Source organism: Prionailurus bengalensis, chromosome A2, assembly GCF_016509475.1.
Source record: "Prionailurus bengalensis isolate Pbe53 chromosome A2, Fcat_Pben_1.1_paternal_pri, whole genome shotgun sequence".
In the NCBI taxonomy this organism is placed as follows: domain Eukaryota; kingdom Metazoa; phylum Chordata; class Mammalia; order Carnivora; family Felidae; genus Prionailurus; species Prionailurus bengalensis.
This window is the reverse complement of record NC_057348.1, coordinates 59,349,297-59,366,593: the sequence shown is the minus strand read 5'-3', so window position 1 is coordinate 59,366,593 and position 17,297 is coordinate 59,349,297. Positions and strand designations below refer to the sequence as shown.

Genomic DNA, 17,297 nt, shown 5'->3' with positions numbered 1-17,297 from the left:
TGCCTCAAGGCAGTCTTGACGCCTGTGTGAGTTAATCCATACACGATGCTTCCACGAAGCCAGCACTCTCAGGTGTTCTGGGTCTGGGGCTCTGGAAGAGCTTTTATATAGGCCCTAAGGTGCTGCGCCACAGGGATCTTGGTGGAGGGATGGGACTCGCTGTCATGAAGGAAAGGCGGACAGGAGAGCCTGCAGGAGTCCTAGACCCAAATGCACGGTCTTAAACTACAAATGGAAGATGACGATCTGAAAGCAGGTTCCCTTCCAACTAGCCATGCTCGCCTCCCCTTCCAAGTCTTCTCATCCATCCAAGGTCCTGGAGCCGGGCCAAGGGCTCCCATCAGCACCCTGAGGAAGCTGCGAGGGAAGAAGGTGGGCCATAAGAGGGAACCTGAGCCCACACACTGAGCGCCCAAGCGCTTGACCTCTAGACTCCCTGCTCAAGAGAAAAAACACCTTTACCTGCTGGAGCCATCGGCACAGGGTACATGGCCCCAAATGATACACTGTGCTATCTGGTAATGTGCCATCAACATGTAAAACAGCTGAAAATGAATTACACACTGCCTGAGTTAGTTATCCAAGCCCACCAATCCACGGATGCTTGAAGGCTTACAGCCAACACATGGAACCCCATGACGGCCATGCGGCCGCCCTCACTAGTAAAGATGCCATGACACTACGTGTAACGTGACTTAATAAACTTAATAAACCGATCTCAAGAAAAACTAAAGAATCCCTTTCTCACAGTGGAAATCTAGAAACCTTTAAAGGGCAAGTCATCTTCATAATGAACGAATTTTGCTTCGATAACCTCAACACTGATCCGAAACACTGGTTTTGTGCTAGATAACTTGAAAGAGCCGGGAGAGGAGAGAAGGAGAAATCCAGCCGGCAATTAAGTTTCTAGTTAAGTAGACCTAAAAAGAGAATCCTGATCGCGCATGAAATAGCCAGGTGAGCCGGAGTGCACAGCGAACTGTGGTGTAGCATCACCTCACCTCACAAAGCCATCATCAGAATTAGGGGAGACCAGCAGCACAGAGCCTGGCTCAGGCAAGGTGCTCCACACATCTCCTGGAGATGCCCCTAGGCTAACAGCTACAGAACCCAGTGCCATCCCAGGCACGTGCCATCCTCGCCCCCAGGAGGGATGTGCAATGGAGATGGTCAGCTCCCTATCCTACACACCGCTGGCTCAGAGGGCTCCTTCCCCCCACCAGGTGTGTAGCAGGGAGCATGATGAACTTTGGGCTCATACAGGCTTTCTCTGCTGGGCATCCTCACTGAACCACAGAACACAGTGAACTATCTGAGTGCCTATTGCCCAATTCTCCTAAGGATGGGAGGCTAGACCCATCACATACCCTGTATGGTGGTGGGCACTGGGGCTTCATGCTTTCACACTTCCTGTTGTTTAGTTCTACGCGGCTGTTAAAGGATGTACCACAAGCGGCTGTTAAAGGATGTACCACAAGAACATGTTTATTCACAAGAAAAAATGTTCGTGCTTAATAGCAACAAGCAGGTAAGAAATACACGTGTATCATTTCTTCAAAACAAGTAACAGGTATAGTTTAGACACGTAGGGAAATGTTTAACATCAAAACGCTGGAAGTGGTTTTCCCTGGGTGGTGGAGCTGCCGGGGAAGGTACGTTAAGAAATCCATGATTTTTCCCTAAGAGCACACCAACATTACCGGAACCCCTGACGGAACGTGCACCCTCAGTTTACGGGCCCGCACGTCTGTGCTCCGGCTGTCCCCACTTGTCTGGGGGCCTTGCTCTCCACCAGAGCACTGGCTGGCTTTCGTCACGGACACCCGTGGGTGTCCGTGGGTGTCAGCAGGCCTGGGTCACCTCCAGCACAGTGGTCTCCCTGCCCCATCAATTCTTTTTCGAAGCCCGTGTGGAGATTTTAACTAAGTAAGTCTTCCAAATGAACTTAAACCTGACGGGTATTTTTTTTTTCTTTTAAAAAGTTCCTTTTGGGGGGCGCCTGGGTGGCTCAGTCGGTTAAGCATCCAACTTTAGCTCAGGTCATGATCTCAGGGTTCATGACCTCAAGCCCCCGAGTGAGGCTGTCTGTTGTCAGTGCAGAGCCCGTTTCTGATCCTCTGTCTCCCTCACTCTCTGCTCCTCTGTCACTCGCTCTCAAAAATCAACATTTAAAAAAAAGTAATAAAAAGTTCCTTTGGGGGTACCTGGGTGGCTCAGTTGGTTAAGTATTCAACTCTTGGTTTTGACTTGGGTCATGATCTCACGGTTTGTGGGTTTAAGCCCCACATCAGGGACAGCGCAGAGCCTGCTTTGGGATTCTCTCTCTGCTCCCACCCCCTCAAAATGAACAAACTTAAAAACTAAAATAAGAAATAAAAGGCTCCTTTGGGATTTTAAAGGAAATGAATAAAAAATGTAAATTAACAGTACAAATTGAGTGTTCCATCCAAGTACACAGTAAGCTGTAAACAGGCCCTTATCCAGGCGCAGCATATCTGTCACTAGTAATTCTGACACTTCATTACTTTCATTGCCATTATGAGTGACATCTATTTTTCAGTATTGTTTTTCCGATTATTCTGACAGAAAAACGACTCATGTGATATATGCAAACATTTTTTATACAATTAGCTACTGGTTTACCCTTATTTGTAATTATTTGAGTCTATTCCCTTGGGTTTTCTAAGCCTGATAATCATCACTGATGGGCAATCACATCTTCCTACTGATTTTTCTCTAAAGTTTCCATAAAAACGTCCAATGTTATTGTAGTGCTGGTGTGGCTGCATCTTCTGATTATAACGGGAACAGGTTCCCCACTGAAAATAGTGTTGACTGTTTTTCTGACTTGCTCTCCATTATTAGGGAAATCTTTTTAGTTCCTAGTTAAAGGTTTATGATTTTTGAAAATCAACAATGATGAGTTTTATCTACTGCCTTGTTTGGCATCAGTGAAGATCATGCGGTTCGCCTCTGGCTCTCTGATGTGGCAAAAAATACTGACAGCTGCCTAACCATGACCCACGTGGAACCCCACACAAGCCCTAGTCATCTGGAATTCAGTGGCTGGTATTTTACTCAGGGGTTCTACGTCCACTTCACTCGCTGAAGACGAAATGCTCTTTTCTTATGTGTAGTACAGCTAGCAGGCTGACTGGAGGTTCTGGAGTCAGTCGGCCTTGGGTGCTCCACCCCGGTGCGGCCATCCATCAGCTGTGCAGCCCCGTCAAGTCAATCTCTCTGTGCCTCAGCTTCTTCATCCAGAAAGTGGAGCATCAGCGCTTACATCTCATAGGGTTGCTGTGAGCAGTACATCAGAACAATGTTGGGTATATGAGCTTTGATGAACTATTACGCCTCGGTCAGGCATAGCTCTGGGGTATGCTAACTGAATGCCTCTTATTTGAAACGTGGCCGGTGATTAGCTATCTGTTCATGGTTTACCATTCTTTCAAATACTGCCTGGATCTTTACTTCATTAGGTACTGGGCTGTAACGGCAATCCTCACCATGAAGCTTACGATTGCTGCCTGTGTCCTAAACACACATACGTATGTTTTCCAGGGACCTACAGATGAAGCTACAATCAGAATGCAATGATGAAGCAGTAGAGCATACCCTGGAAATACTGAGAGGGCCAGTACCAAGAGATCTCGAAAAAGGTTTGGGATAATCTAGCAGCCATAATGCAGTCATCATAGCCCTTATGAAACTGCCCATAGAGGATTAGTCAGGGGCCCATCAGGGCCCCAGGAACACTCTAGGTAAAACACCCAGAGGGATTCCACGCAGACGATGGGGTACACCAGTGATAGCACACTAACGAGCAACCACCTAAGTTGGCACAGCAGGTAGGCACCACCACCTCAGAATCCAGAAGAGGGACAGTGCCCAGGAGCCAGAACGATATCAGGGTCAAGGGCTGCCCAGCAAGAACTGGGACCGTGGGGGAAACACAGCCATTGTCATAAAACTCCTACCAAAGCAGAGCGTAAGCAAGGTCCCGGTTCCTCCTTCCTCCCTCCACCTAATCCCCTGCCAATGCTCCTGCTGGCCAACCTAGGCTAGGAGTCTAGGAAAGATAGTCCTGAGGTCGTGAAGGTCAAACTGGCAAGCTGGAAAGGAGGACTCTAATGGTTCACATGAAAAGGCTGTCCAGGAGCTCCCTGGGTGACAGAGAAACAGGGGCAGGATTTGGGGACAGAATACGCCTCCATGTACCATCCAGAGTTCAGGACCACCAGACCACACACATCTGGCCTTGGCTCCCAGGGCCTGGCTCCCACCCCTGCCCGCTGAACTCCATCCAAAAGCCAGCATACTGGAGCCACATACACACGAAGTCCTGCCACTGTTTTCCTTATTTTGCTCCAATAAAAACTAAATGAATGTACAGAAGCACATGCTGTGATGAGCAAGACATACATGCTACTGAACTAACCACTGGGTCCTCTAATCAGCACTGGGCTAAGTGTTTTACTTAGAATCCTTTACCGTAAGAATCCTCACGGGTAATCCACACAACCACCTGGAGAGGCAGGTCCCGTACTGTCCCTCACAACAGAAGAGGAGGCTGCAGCCGAGGGGTCAGACACCTGCCCAAAGCCACTGCAACCAGAGGAACAGACCTCAACCCCATCCCTGACCCCCACGGTGGTGCTCCGATCCCTAGCCACTTAGCGCTGTCACGAGTCACCGTACATGGCGGCATGGATACAGCACAGCTCTCCAAAGTGTGGCAAAGCCAATCACATCTTCTATGCTGCACGAAGGCCCCTCCTCACAAGGATCAGGAACCTGCCAGAGAGGGCTTTCGGCAGGCTGCCAGGGTCAGACTTCCATGCTCACTTGACAGCAAGGTGGGAGGACCTGCAGGGGGAGCAGGCGTCTACCAAGGAGACAGAAGGGGAGGGAACAGCACAGGGCACGCTCTGTAAAGGTAACAGAAACAAAACAAGGGACAGCAGCTAGTCAGTAGAGGGCAGGCCTGTACAACCAGGACTGAGAAGAGCCTCATCACCAGCTCACCGCCGGGTGCAGGACACCTCAACTCCCAGCCTATTCGGGGACAGGGGTCACATTTCTCCACCACCACCACCACCACCACCACCACCACCACCACCACCATCTCCACCACAGGAAGTCCGCTGCCCCCAAGCCCCTTTATCTGCTTCAGATCTCCGGCCATACCAGCTCTTCAAACCATCGCTCTAGTCCAGGAAGCAAACGGAACCTGGGCCCCAAGGGATGGGTGCAGCCCCTGCCCACAACTGTACTGCCAGGAGGCTCCCTCTCCGAAGAGCTGCTCAAACACGCTGTGCTTACGCTAACCTGCACGGTCTAACCCTAGGTAGGTGAAGGTCAGCGGTGCAGAGGGTACTACCATGGACAGCTGGAGCAAAATCATCCTAAGGACAAGACCAGGTGGCCTCCCTCCCCATACCCCCCCCCCCCGCCTGCAATCCACTTTGCTCCCCCATCACGGGCCACGCCGGCCACCCTGGGCGCCTACATGGAGCCTATGGGGTGTAAAACAGCCCCAAGTGATCCTGACACACATTCTCCCACACCACCAGGGAGCGTTTACTCCAGCCGCAGTCCAGACTCCCCATCCACCCTGCCGGGGGCCTTCATGACGCTCAAGTTCATAATCCACTCTTGCAGGTCCAGTGTCTGCGTGAATGTTCCCAGAATTCTCTTCTAGAAAACAGGCTGTAACTGAGGCATGTCCTCAGTTAACGGCCAGCCCTCGCTGGGGCCTTTCTCCCGTCTTCCCTTAGTGTGGCTCTCCTACTCTCAGCATGGCAGCGCGGGAAGAAATGGAAGGAGCCTAGTGACTCCGATGCCTAAAGATTTTTGCTTTAATGTGTTTAATGTGGGGGGGGGGGGATTGTGTGTACATGTATTTTAAAAAACAGGTTTTTGACTTAATTTCAGAGCTCAATCCAACCCAATTAATCAAACATTCCAGTGGCACAGACTGACCAGTGGCAGCAAGCACAGCATCTCACCTGGCCGTCCACCCGCAAGCCCATCTTCCAATGTGGGACGAGCTGGCTGTGCTGAAGGAGCCGCAGAGGGCCCCACCCCGTGCTGCCAGGCCCTCATCTGTTGCTTACTGCTTCCGTCACCCCCTTCTGGGAAGGGAGACCAGTTCCAGACTCCATGTCTTTACCGGTTTACAGGTAAAGCGGCTGGGGAGCTCGCCCAAGTGCCCCAGGTGTGAACCCCCCCTCCCCCCCCGCAAAGCCTCCACTGGTGTGCTCCATCCTGGCAGAATAGCTGTTCCACTTCCCACGACTTAAACTGGGGGTCGATATTTATTAATTACATATTTAATGTATTTTCAAGTACAAAAAATAAAAATGGTGAAAATGATTTAAAAACCCATAATCTTAACACTCAAGAAAAACCACTATCCATGCAAGGATATTTGTTTGCTCTACCATTTGTGTTTCTATGCAAATACATGCACAAAATATGTCTGTCAACGACACACTCGGCTTTTCTTACAAACACGGACTTACCAAACCTATGCACAACGTGTGCTTTGCTGGCGTTATAATTATAAGCTATAAATATTTAGTAGTACACAGCTCCACACTGAGCAGCAGCTGACATGTGGGCCCTTACGTAGATCCCTGGATACTTCCCTGAGAAAAGTCCCAAAATAGTTATTTCATGATTGAACGTTACGCAGATCTTTTGGCTCTCGAAAACAGCATCAAATGACCGTCCAGAAATGTCACACTGCATCCCCAGTGAGGCTCTCCCCAGCACAGCCCGGGAACGCGTTCCTCGCGCCCCCGTGTGGGCTCTGGGTGTCCTCGCCTCTGAGTACCGAGCACACCCCTCTGATGACGAAGGGGACGCCTCCTCGTGTCAGCCGCCTTCTGCACAGCACTTGCTCAGGTCCCCTACCCCTTTTCCTAAGGATGCTTTCATCTTTCTTATTATTTCATGCTGTGTCTGTTCATTCAAAACCTTTCCGCATCCGCGGATCTCCAAGGCCTGTGCCTCTGCTCTGCTCTGGGCATCTGTGTCCCATGAGGAGTGTGCTCCCCAGGGAGAGCGGCGTGGAGGCCCAGGCATGAGGCCGGCTGCTGAGAAGTGTCACCTTAGAGAGCTACCGTGAAGATCAAACACGAGCTGAACCACAGAAAGCACACAGCTGAGAACAAAGTAGGCACTGGCTATCCGAACAGCTTTCCATGCCTTTCAAATTCCTTAAAGCCCTCATCTTCGTTCTTTATCCTGCACGGAACCTTAGTGTTTCTTCCCAAAAGGCCGTCACTCGTTTGCCATAATTGGAAGAACCATATTGACGCGCACAAATAAGAACGGCCACAGGCCTGTTTATCAACGTGCGTCCCTCTGTGTCCTGGCCTAAGGCCACGGCTCCACCGCGGTTTTCATGGCTGCAGCTTGTGAGGCATCCCCAGGCAGAGGGCACATCCTCCAGGTCAGTGTCCCACGTGTCCTCAGGAACCTCTGCCCCTAGGTTCCTACATAAGTGCTCTGAAATCTCCGCAGAATTTCAAATAGAATTGTGTTAAAGCCTGCAGGAAGTGTCCGCCTGACTGCTGTAAAGGTGGCTTTCTCTTGAGCACTCCAGTGCTGTTAGCAAATCTGGATGGCTCCATCAAGACAGCTCCAGCATTTACCCACTTCTTCCTGCCAGCAGCCACCATCTGCCCTGCTGGGGACAGCAAGGAACCCCTACCTGCTCTCCTTGACCCTTGACCTTAGGGTTTACTTTCAAAAGAGCAGCTGGAATGATCCTTTTAAAAATATGTCACTTTCAGAAGGCACCTGGGTGGCTCAATGGGTTAAGCATCTGACTTCAGCTCAGGTCATGATTTCACAGTTTGTGGGTTCGAGGCCCTCATCGGGCTCTGTGCTGACAGCTCCGAGCCTGGAGCTTACTTCAGATTCTGTGTCTCCCTCTCTCTCTGCCCCTCCCCGTTCACACTCTGTCTCTATCTCAAATATAAACATTTAAAAAAATGATTTTTAATAAATAAATAAAAAGGTGTCACTTTTCTAATTATGTCTTCATGTTTCCCCATCTGACTGTGAGCAAAAGCCACAGTTCCAGCACAGCCCCAAGCAGCCTGGCCTCCTACCTGCTCTCTGATCACTTCCATAAAGTGAGCCTCCTCACTCTGACAACAGAGGCCTTTCCACTGAGAGCACCCTCCAGCCTCAGGCTGGCAGGGGCTGTCCCTTTGCCCACATCTACCCACACGGCTATTTCCCTTCCTCCCCTCCATCAAGGGTCTCCTCCTCTGTTGAGGCCTCTGTCTACCCTATTTGAAAACTGCAAACCAACACAGACCCCTTTCCTTGTTTTATTCACATTTACCGTTTGAGTTACTGTTTTTGTTTATCCAAAACTCCCCTCAACTCCACCCCCACCCCCAACTCCCACATCAGAATGCAAGCAGTGATGCCCATGTTATTTACCTGTCCCTACATGACAGGCAGGAAGGACGTGTATCAGCAGGAAGGAGTCACCACATTTGAGAACATCATCTTTTCTCTGAGTCAAGTTTTGTTGTCTTCTTCTCTTCCTCCTCCTTTATGTCCTACCCACTCACAAAATTTCCCCCTGGTTGCTCCGGAATTTTTGTTACTGTGAATGTGGTATTTTCTCCACTGTATTTCCTAACTAGCCACATCGAACACTTCTCATAATTACACGTTTATGTTATAAGCAGTTACTTACATGTCTTTAAACCAAAGAGTTTATTAAGTTTTCTTTTGTTTTCCAAGTAATTTTTACTTTCTATTCTACCACACTATGGTTAAAAACATGTACTACCAAATTAGGTTCTTTCCCCTAAAGACTTTACGGCTTTCCTAATTTGTTCAGTTTAATTCTGATAAATATCCCATGGTTATGGAGTAGGACCTACAAAATCAACTTTATTAACCCCATTGTAAGTATCTTTCATATGTGTATTGTTTTATGCTTAATTTGCAAATAATGAGCTAAATTACCCATTTCCAATATTGGTAGGTTTTCATTTACCCAGTTCTAGATTTCCACCACTTTTTACTTTATCTTATTTGGTATTATAAGTTTCATATAAATATTCACATAATGGTTATTCATATAACTGTTATATTCATATATAAATATTCACAAAAATGTTATAAATCTTAGTCTTGCTGTTGATTACATACGTGAACAGCAGCCAACAAAAGGGAAAGTCTTCTCTGCCCCAGTTGCTTTGAATTCTACGCTTCTGATATTTATGATTAACCCCTGCTTTGTGATTGTTTTATCCGGTCTTAATTTTAAGCTTCCTAAATATTCCCATCCAGGGTGTGCCACCTCTAGACAACCCGTGATAGAGATTTTCGCCTTTTGACTCTTGCCAAAAAAAAGTTAGGGCAGTCACGTGCATTTACATTTTTACTGCCACAGACACGGTTTTGCTGTTTACTGCCTCTTCCGTTAAGTGCTATACATTCTTTCCTTTCCCCAACCTCAGAGACCAGAAAAACACACATCCATTAGTAGTCCTGATGTTGGTTGCATTAAAAAAAAAGTTTGTTTTGCTATCAGCTTCAAGAATGAAAGTTTCTCTTTACTTTTTATATTTTTATATTTGGCAGGTGGCCACAATACTAAAGATACAGAAAATGGCGCAATTTTACTTTCTGTACACAACAGCAACCCAATGGGAATAGTCTTGAATTTCAGACCCTATACCTTATTTTTCCAATCATTCAGATTGCACATTTTCTAAGAATCAATACGCACACTCTGCACTTAACTACACTGACAACAATGACCCCCAACGGTGTTTAAATGGCTTAACTCCACTGAGTCCTGTTTCCCTGCAACTTCTCTTAGACTTATTTTTTTGTTTCTTTATTTATTTTTGAGAGACAGAGAGCACGAGCAGAGGAGGGGCAGAGAGAGAGGGAGACACAGAATCTGACACAGATTCTAAGCTCTGAGCTGTCAGCACAGAGCCTGACAGAGGGCTCGAACTCACGGACCATGAGATCATGACCTAAGCCGAAGTTGGACGCCCAACCGACTGAGCCACCCAGGCGCCCCACATCTCTTAGACTTATTACACAATAATCATTGAATCCTGAAAGCCAAAAAACTCCCAAACCCACATTTCCCCCTCTAAATCTGGTGCCAAACAATTATTTAGTGGCTAACATCTGACATGAACTCACAGGAATATATTTAACTGAGAAGCACTGACATATTAACTAGGCATGTTAAGAAATATAGAACAGATGTACCTTATTACCATTTAAAAGGTAAAATATTCCAAGTCCAAACCTCAGCCAGCACAGGTTAACATACATGAAGATATTCCCTGGCCCTGTCTGCTGGGAAGGCCTAGGCACAATGACACCCAGGTAGCAATGAGCAACAACCACAAAGAGTGCCCTGACCTTGCTTTCTGAAACCATTTTCCAATAAAAGGAGAAGTGGCTGAAAACTGGGCTGGGGCAGGGAAAATACAAGACGGTGCCACAAGTTAGGGAAATGCCCCTGAAAAAAAAAAAAAAACAGGGCATGTTGAAACAGCACAAGAATCCTGGGGCACCTGAGTGGGTTAAGCGTCCGACTTCGGCTCAGGTCATGAACTTGCAGTTCGTGGATTCAAGCCCTGGTCGGGCTCTGTGCTGACAGCTTGGAGCCTGGAGCCTACTTTGGATTCTGTGCCTCCCTCTCTCTGCCCCCCTCAAAAATAAATAAAGATCACAGTGTCTCTGTCTCGCTCTCTCAAAAATAAAGATGAGAGAAAGAAAGAAAGAAAGAAAGAAAGAAAGAAAGAAAGAAAGAAAGAAAGAAAGAAAGAAAGAAAGAAAGAAAAGGAAGGAAGGGCGGGCACAAGAATCCAACTGAAAGAGCTGCCAGGAGCCAGAGCTGGAGCAATCTGAGCAGCAAATAAATACTGATAATACTGATTATCGTCCAGTACTCCTCACAATAACCTAAAGGATAATAAACACCTCTGAGTCCACACTAATGTAACCAAAACATAAATGAGGGAGAAGAGACCACTTTCCCTTAGAGAAGTACAGGGATGAGGGAGAAAGAAAATCACCACTAGAACACCACAGTAACAAAGTCCACCCTTAAGTGCTGAATGAGGGGAGGCTTAAGGAGAAACAGGATATTTGCATGAGGACAGGAGCAGATTAACCTTGCCCAAGGACAAGTCTGGCCTTTGCCTCTCGATCCTGAAAAGAAATCGCAAGGTCCCTGGAAGGTCCAGCCTGGTAAGTGTGTCTACCTGGGAGCCCTCAGGCACTTCAGACAGTGTACGGACGTGATTTATGGTGGAGGTCTCAGGTCGCAGAGTCAGCTCAATCTTCAGAGGGGCTGGAGACTGTCAGCCACATGGACAGGCACCCATCTGTGCAATCGAGACACGATCAACGTGTGGATATGAAGGCCCAGGTGAGCTCCCCTGGTTGGCAATACTTTGTCACACAATGGGAGAAGTCAGCACTGTCTGCAAACAGGACAGACTGCCCACCAGAGGTCTGGGACCTCCAGAAGGAAGAACACCTAATCGCTTGCAAGGGAGTTACGCCACCCACCAACAACTGACCCACTGGATCAAAGCTCAATTAGATCCAGCCTCTAGATGGGATCACTGATTTATAGGAACCACAGAAGACAGAGGAACCGGTTAATCTCCAGCACAGTGGTGCAACCAGCCAAATCTAGACTGGCCAACTCCGCAGGACAAACCACCCAGATTCTCCCACAAGCACACGGGACAAAAATGGAGGGAGAAACCTACAGATGACAAAGAACATTAAGAAACATATCAACCAATAGTAATATGAGGCTTACTTGGAATGCGATTCAAGCAAATAGCTATAAAAATCATTTACAACGTTTGAGACAACTGAAAATTTGAACACTTGCAAAATATTAAGGAAATACTGTTAATTTTTAAAGAAGTGATAACATCATATGGGTTTGCTTTTTAAGTGTCATTGTTTAAAAGATAATGTGGAACTATATAAAAAATTAAAAATAAGTAAAACCTCTACAGATAAAAACAATTAAAAATAAAAGTACCTCCACAGATGCCACCCAAAAGCAACGCAGTCAATGTAACATGTACCATACACCTGAATGTTCAGTGTCCTTTGTCCTTCAAGTGGAGGTTACCGATAGGGTTAAACAGAGGCATCTGCTTCCCTTCACTGACTCTGCCTAGCAGGTGCTAGATTCTTCCACTCTATGGACGTCCTCTACCACCACATACTTTTTTCTATTATCTCTACAAGTGCCATGGGGACACTGTGTGACTGCTGTGGAGGTAACCCTTCCCCAGTCACAGGGAACAGGGCCACGAACAACATTCACTGTAGGGTACTATCTGCTTTAAGAAAACGGATTAACAGGAAATAGGGAGTGATTTTAAAGAAGCCATGATATTAAGAAAGATACAAACTGTACTGCTAACCGTACATACTCTTTGATATTCTTCAAATAAATTTTAGACAAAGAGACACATGAAACACTCGAAAAACGGTACTAGAAGTCGTCGCTGTTTCCTTTACAGAAGGATTTTCCAGTTTCTTCATGCACGGCATCCCGCCATTCCATTCTCTAGACGGACAACAGACAGATGCACGAGGCCACAAATTAACAGGTCTTGTCTGGTCCACTCAAGTGTTTTTTAAAAATTCGACAAAGTTGCTGACGTTTTAAAATTACAAGATTTTAACATAACGCTGAACTACGCATCCACAATGCCACATGCCACCCAAGGGCCGGCTCCGCAAAACCCTGCTCCTGGGACAGCAGCAGCCCCGTCCCCAGGCTGTTCCCAATGCCATGGTCAGGGGCCAGTCGCCATCTGGCAGCAGGTTCCCACCTCTGCTCTTCTGACCCTTGGCCTGGCTGTTCTTTACCTTAGTGGCCTACTAGGCAACAGACACTGGCGTCTGCAACCGCTAACTTTCGCACAGCCTTTTCAGGTCAGCAAGACGTCTCCAGACGGATGCTGGAAATTTTGCGGTATCTTCTGGAGTTCACATAAAGGGCATTTTGAACGTAAAAGTAACACAAAGAACACAGAAACGCCTATTCCGTGTGTTTCTTCTCATTAAGGCCCAGGGTGACTCAGAGCCCTCACTCCCCCAGCACACACAGCCTCACCTGCGATGCTCCCAGCTCCTTTCTGCTTTTTTTTCTTGGCTAGTTGAATGGCTCGGGAATCAGTTCTTGCTGAGCCCCCACTTTCCTGGGACCAAAGAAAAGTGTGTCAGTCACTTGTTCCAAATGGCAAAAGAAGGGTAGTAAGGGAACTATGGAAATGTACTAAGTCTGCCTCCTGAACAGAGTAGAGTCCGATAATCTCTGAGGATCTCCAGCAAAGGTTCACCGAGAATCAAATGCTACATCCAATTACGGTGACAACTAAACAGAACGAGAGGTGGAACAATATACATGATTTTATTATCCAGAGAAGCAAAGTTTATTCCTCCAAAGTCTAAAACATATTAAAATATTTTACACAGAAACTGTTATAAAAGGAGTTACATACTTCTCTGCTGTCCGAAACAAATAACCAGCTTCCCTCGGTGGTTCAAGATTAATTAGCTGCAGCACTTCTCAACATTTTCCAGAACATGCCACACGATACTGGTACGGCAGACCTAGGGAGGTCCTATTTCATATCCCCACTACAGAAGCCGCTCTGGTGGTGAGGCCTGACTCAAAAGTTATATACACCAAAACAGTAACTACATTACCAAATTCAGGAAGTTTACTGAGGGGGCCAAACAGTATTCAAATGGGACTTCGCTTCTATAAGTTTGTGAATGTGTTGATACGAAAAAGAGTTTAATACTTATCACTACAAGAAGAAAAAGAACAGCCCTCATCAGCTCGTGGCATACCTGTAACCCATTCACCACACACCATCTGTGCTCAGAGAATCGAGGCAGCCCAACGTCACACAGCTAGCGAGAAAATGAACAAGGAGTCAGGATCAAGGTCATGGCGGCTTCTCCTGCCTCCACCCACAGTTACAGCTCCGGAGATACCGTGGTACCAAGGATCTCCTATTTCCCAAGGCACCAAGGCCCTCTACACAGGCCTGGCCTCCCCACTGATCGCTGAGCCTTGGCCATCTCCCCTCCTGGCCCAGTCACCTGGTGGTTCAGCAACTGCTGTGGCCACTTAGGCAAAGGCCAGCAAGTATGGCCATGCCACCGCCAAGCAAGAGCCGTCAGAAAAGGTACGACCGACCGTGCTTCTCTCAGACTGAAAGGCTCCATGGTAGATGGGTTACCACATCCCTCACAATGGATTCTAATTCAAAGGATTTAATTTTTTTTTTAAACTATGGTAAAATAGGATTTAACGTTTTGAACAACAGAAGTATCACCACCAAATTTAACCCATGCCACAAAGAAACCTATTTGATCATTCCCATCTGAGACTGAGGAAAAAAAAAGAGACTCTCCCCCAAGAATCTTTAATTAAATTATTTTAAATTAAGTTATATTAAATGTATTAACTGACATAAATATAATTAAAAGTATATTAACTGTGGAGCCTCACAACTGGAGAGGTCCTCTTATAACCCTCCAGAAACAGAAGCTCACAAACCACTCCTTTGCTTTCTTGTTAATTCTAATTTAAAAAAATTTTTTCTCTTTTACATGGTTTTAAAGTTTCCATTAAACCTGATGTCATGATTCCTCTTCCTCTGGCCATTAGGAAGTCTAAGGACCTCTTATCCCATGGAAAGCACAAAGGCAAGACATTTCAACGTTACGAAATACCTCATTTTTTTTTCCAGAAAAGAAACACATCATCACAGAATCACAAAACTCAAAAGGACCTTAGAAATCATCTAGCCAAACCCCCTCATTTTAGAAATAAATGAGAATTTAAGGTTCAGACAGGATAAGTGATTTCCTCAAGGTCATAAAAACTAGTCAGTTCCAGACTCAAGATCAGAATTCAGATTTCCAGACTTGTAGTCCAGGGCTCCGTCTCTTTTCGCAAACCAGTAAGAAATGTCTGCACATGAACGATTAATCCAGAACATCCTCAAGACTGAGTGTAAGAGAAGCGAGTTACGCAGTGGTGACTGAATAGAGCACTTCATACCAAATAGAAGCTGCCGGTCCCCGCACTGAGCCCCGTGTCTCTCTGAGGACTGTGCTTGTCGGCAGGGCTGCAGAACGCCGACCGGGGCACCCCTCGGCTCCGTTCCTGCTGCCTGACAGTGTCGGGGCCAGGAGGTGAGTCCGGTTCCACTTTGATTGGAGCCAGCAGCTCCGGGCCACTGGTGCTTCCTGGTGGGGGGCTCGGAGAGGTCAATGTGGTGGTGTTGTCTGCTAAATTACCTCCTGAGGTCAAAGCCTGTGGGTCCTGACTCAAGTTCTTCACAGGCACCGCTACCAGACAGCCTAAGGCTCCTGCACTTACAGTCTGCACATCATCCATACTGAAGCTGCTCTGCTGAAGAACTGTGGCTGCTGTCCCAAGAACGAGAGGGCCGTCCAGGCTTGGAGGAATGTCACTGTGGGCCACCAACACCAGCGGGTCCATGGACCCCAAGGAACTATTATTAGCAGGGAGGGTCCCTCCAAGAGAGGAGCTCACCGAAGTAACGTCAATAGTCAAGATTCCAGAGTTCAGCGCCTCATCTGAGGCCCCCGCGGCACTCCCACCGTCCCCAGGTGCATCAGAGAAGAGGGCCGCCAGGTCTATGTTGTTGAGCTCACTTTGGCCTGGGCTGCCAAGTTCACTGTTGTGTGTAAGAGAACTCGGAGCTCCAAGCTGAGGGAAGAGATCTGAAAGAGAAACGAATACTCTGGTTGTTGTATGCCCTTTAGAAGATCATGAAGTTCTGTCTGCGCTTTGGATGTCATGCTAGCAAGTGACCCATCAAGGTAACACGTACACTTCCTGCACCTGCTGCTTGATGCATCGAGGGTGGCCACACACCAAAAAAAGGCACTGCTTGATAACCTTATCAGGCTTTTTACATACATTGTCTCAAATCCTTAAACCGACAGGGATTTCTGCGACCGGAAATAACTTGAGAGTCTACGTAATGTTTCGCAAAGTCACATCAACTGGTAATAGGAAGTGGCAAGACTTGAATTCACATCTTTCTGGCTTCAAACCCAATGCTCTTTCTGCTACGCAACATGAACTGCCCTCAAGAGGACTGTAAAACCTTCCACAGAACACAAATCTTCGGAAGTCAAACATAAGCTGAACTCTGGCTCTGAGGTATTTTTGGAATCAGCTTGTGTCAGCTCATGTCTCATCAAAATCTAGCTACCACTCCAAAACAAATTTGAGTCATCGGAGGGTGATCAGAGGGAATAAAAACTGTTCTGCCTGGAGTGCTCTGGGATCAAGGCCCTGGCTCAAGGCCCCAGCTCTAGGGACCGCAGAGAACTTAGACATCAGCCACAGGGCACCCAAGGAGCTACGTTCCCTCCAAGGGGCCTCTCCTGACGGGCTCTCCTCCTCCCCGCCACCACTGTATTTCCAACCTCTATCACTCCTACCTCCCCTAGGCCATGATCACCTGGAGGTGGGGAGTCTATCTGACCCACACGGTCCCTTCAGCACCAGGCACTGGTGCCTGGCTCCTAAATAGCATTTAATGATTATAGCAAAAATAATTCTAATAAATCCCTCTTGAGTCTTAAGTGTTCATTCAGTCTCAGTTGTTGGTCATATCACTCTTTAAATATTTGAATCTCTGTCATTCAATTAAACACTTTAAACACACTTCCCTTGGAGGAATAATAAACATTAAGCATATTTTTAAAATATTTCGAGGAACACTCAAAGCAGGGATTTATACACCACTACACCCAATCAGTCACCCCAAATCCTAGGATTCTTCAAGCACCAAGCAAACAGGAAGATGGGAGCACAAAATATTTGGGAGCCAAAAGGGCCTTGAAGTTATTTCTTCCCAAGAAACTTCTACCTGAAGCTTCTAGAATGTGCCAGTGCCTGGCCAGAGGGAAAAGGCTCTCTCAGTTCTCTGGTTCTATTCCGCCTACACCAACTGTTAGCTAATCCCAAAGTACTTTCCAGTTGTGCACACCAGCTCCGAGTGCCTATTAGAGTTCCAACGCAAACCTATGAAGAAAATCAGCTACAGACAAATAAATTAATAACCAAATTCTGAATCTATCTTCTTTAGGCGTCACACTACTTCACAGTTTAAAAACAGTATTAAGGGGTGCCTGGGTGGCTCAGTCGGTTGGGCGTCTGACTCTTGGTTTTGGCTCAGGTCATGATC

The 17,297-nt window shown here is 47.1% G+C and overlaps 1 protein-coding gene across 4 annotated transcripts in view; it reads right to left on the bottom strand.

Moving 5' to 3' along the window:
• ZXDC (ZXD family zinc finger C) overlaps positions 1-17,297 on the bottom strand; it is a 37,784-nt gene that overhangs the window by 8,179 nt on the left and 12,308 nt on the right. Inside the window, exons 6-8 of one of the 4 annotated variants that reach the window (XM_043588309.1) lie at positions 15,629-15,819; positions 13,909-13,971; positions 13,166-13,250 (exon numbers count right to left, since the gene is read on the bottom strand). In XM_043588309.1, coding sequence (XP_043444244.1) covers positions 13,166-13,250; positions 13,909-13,971; positions 15,629-15,819 — 339 coding nt within the window. Of the gene's footprint in view, positions 1-13,165; positions 13,251-13,908; positions 13,972-15,130; positions 15,820-17,297 lie in introns of all 4 variants that reach the window. The other 3 variants (XM_043588307.1, XM_043588310.1, XM_043588308.1) reach the window with 3 other exon arrangements.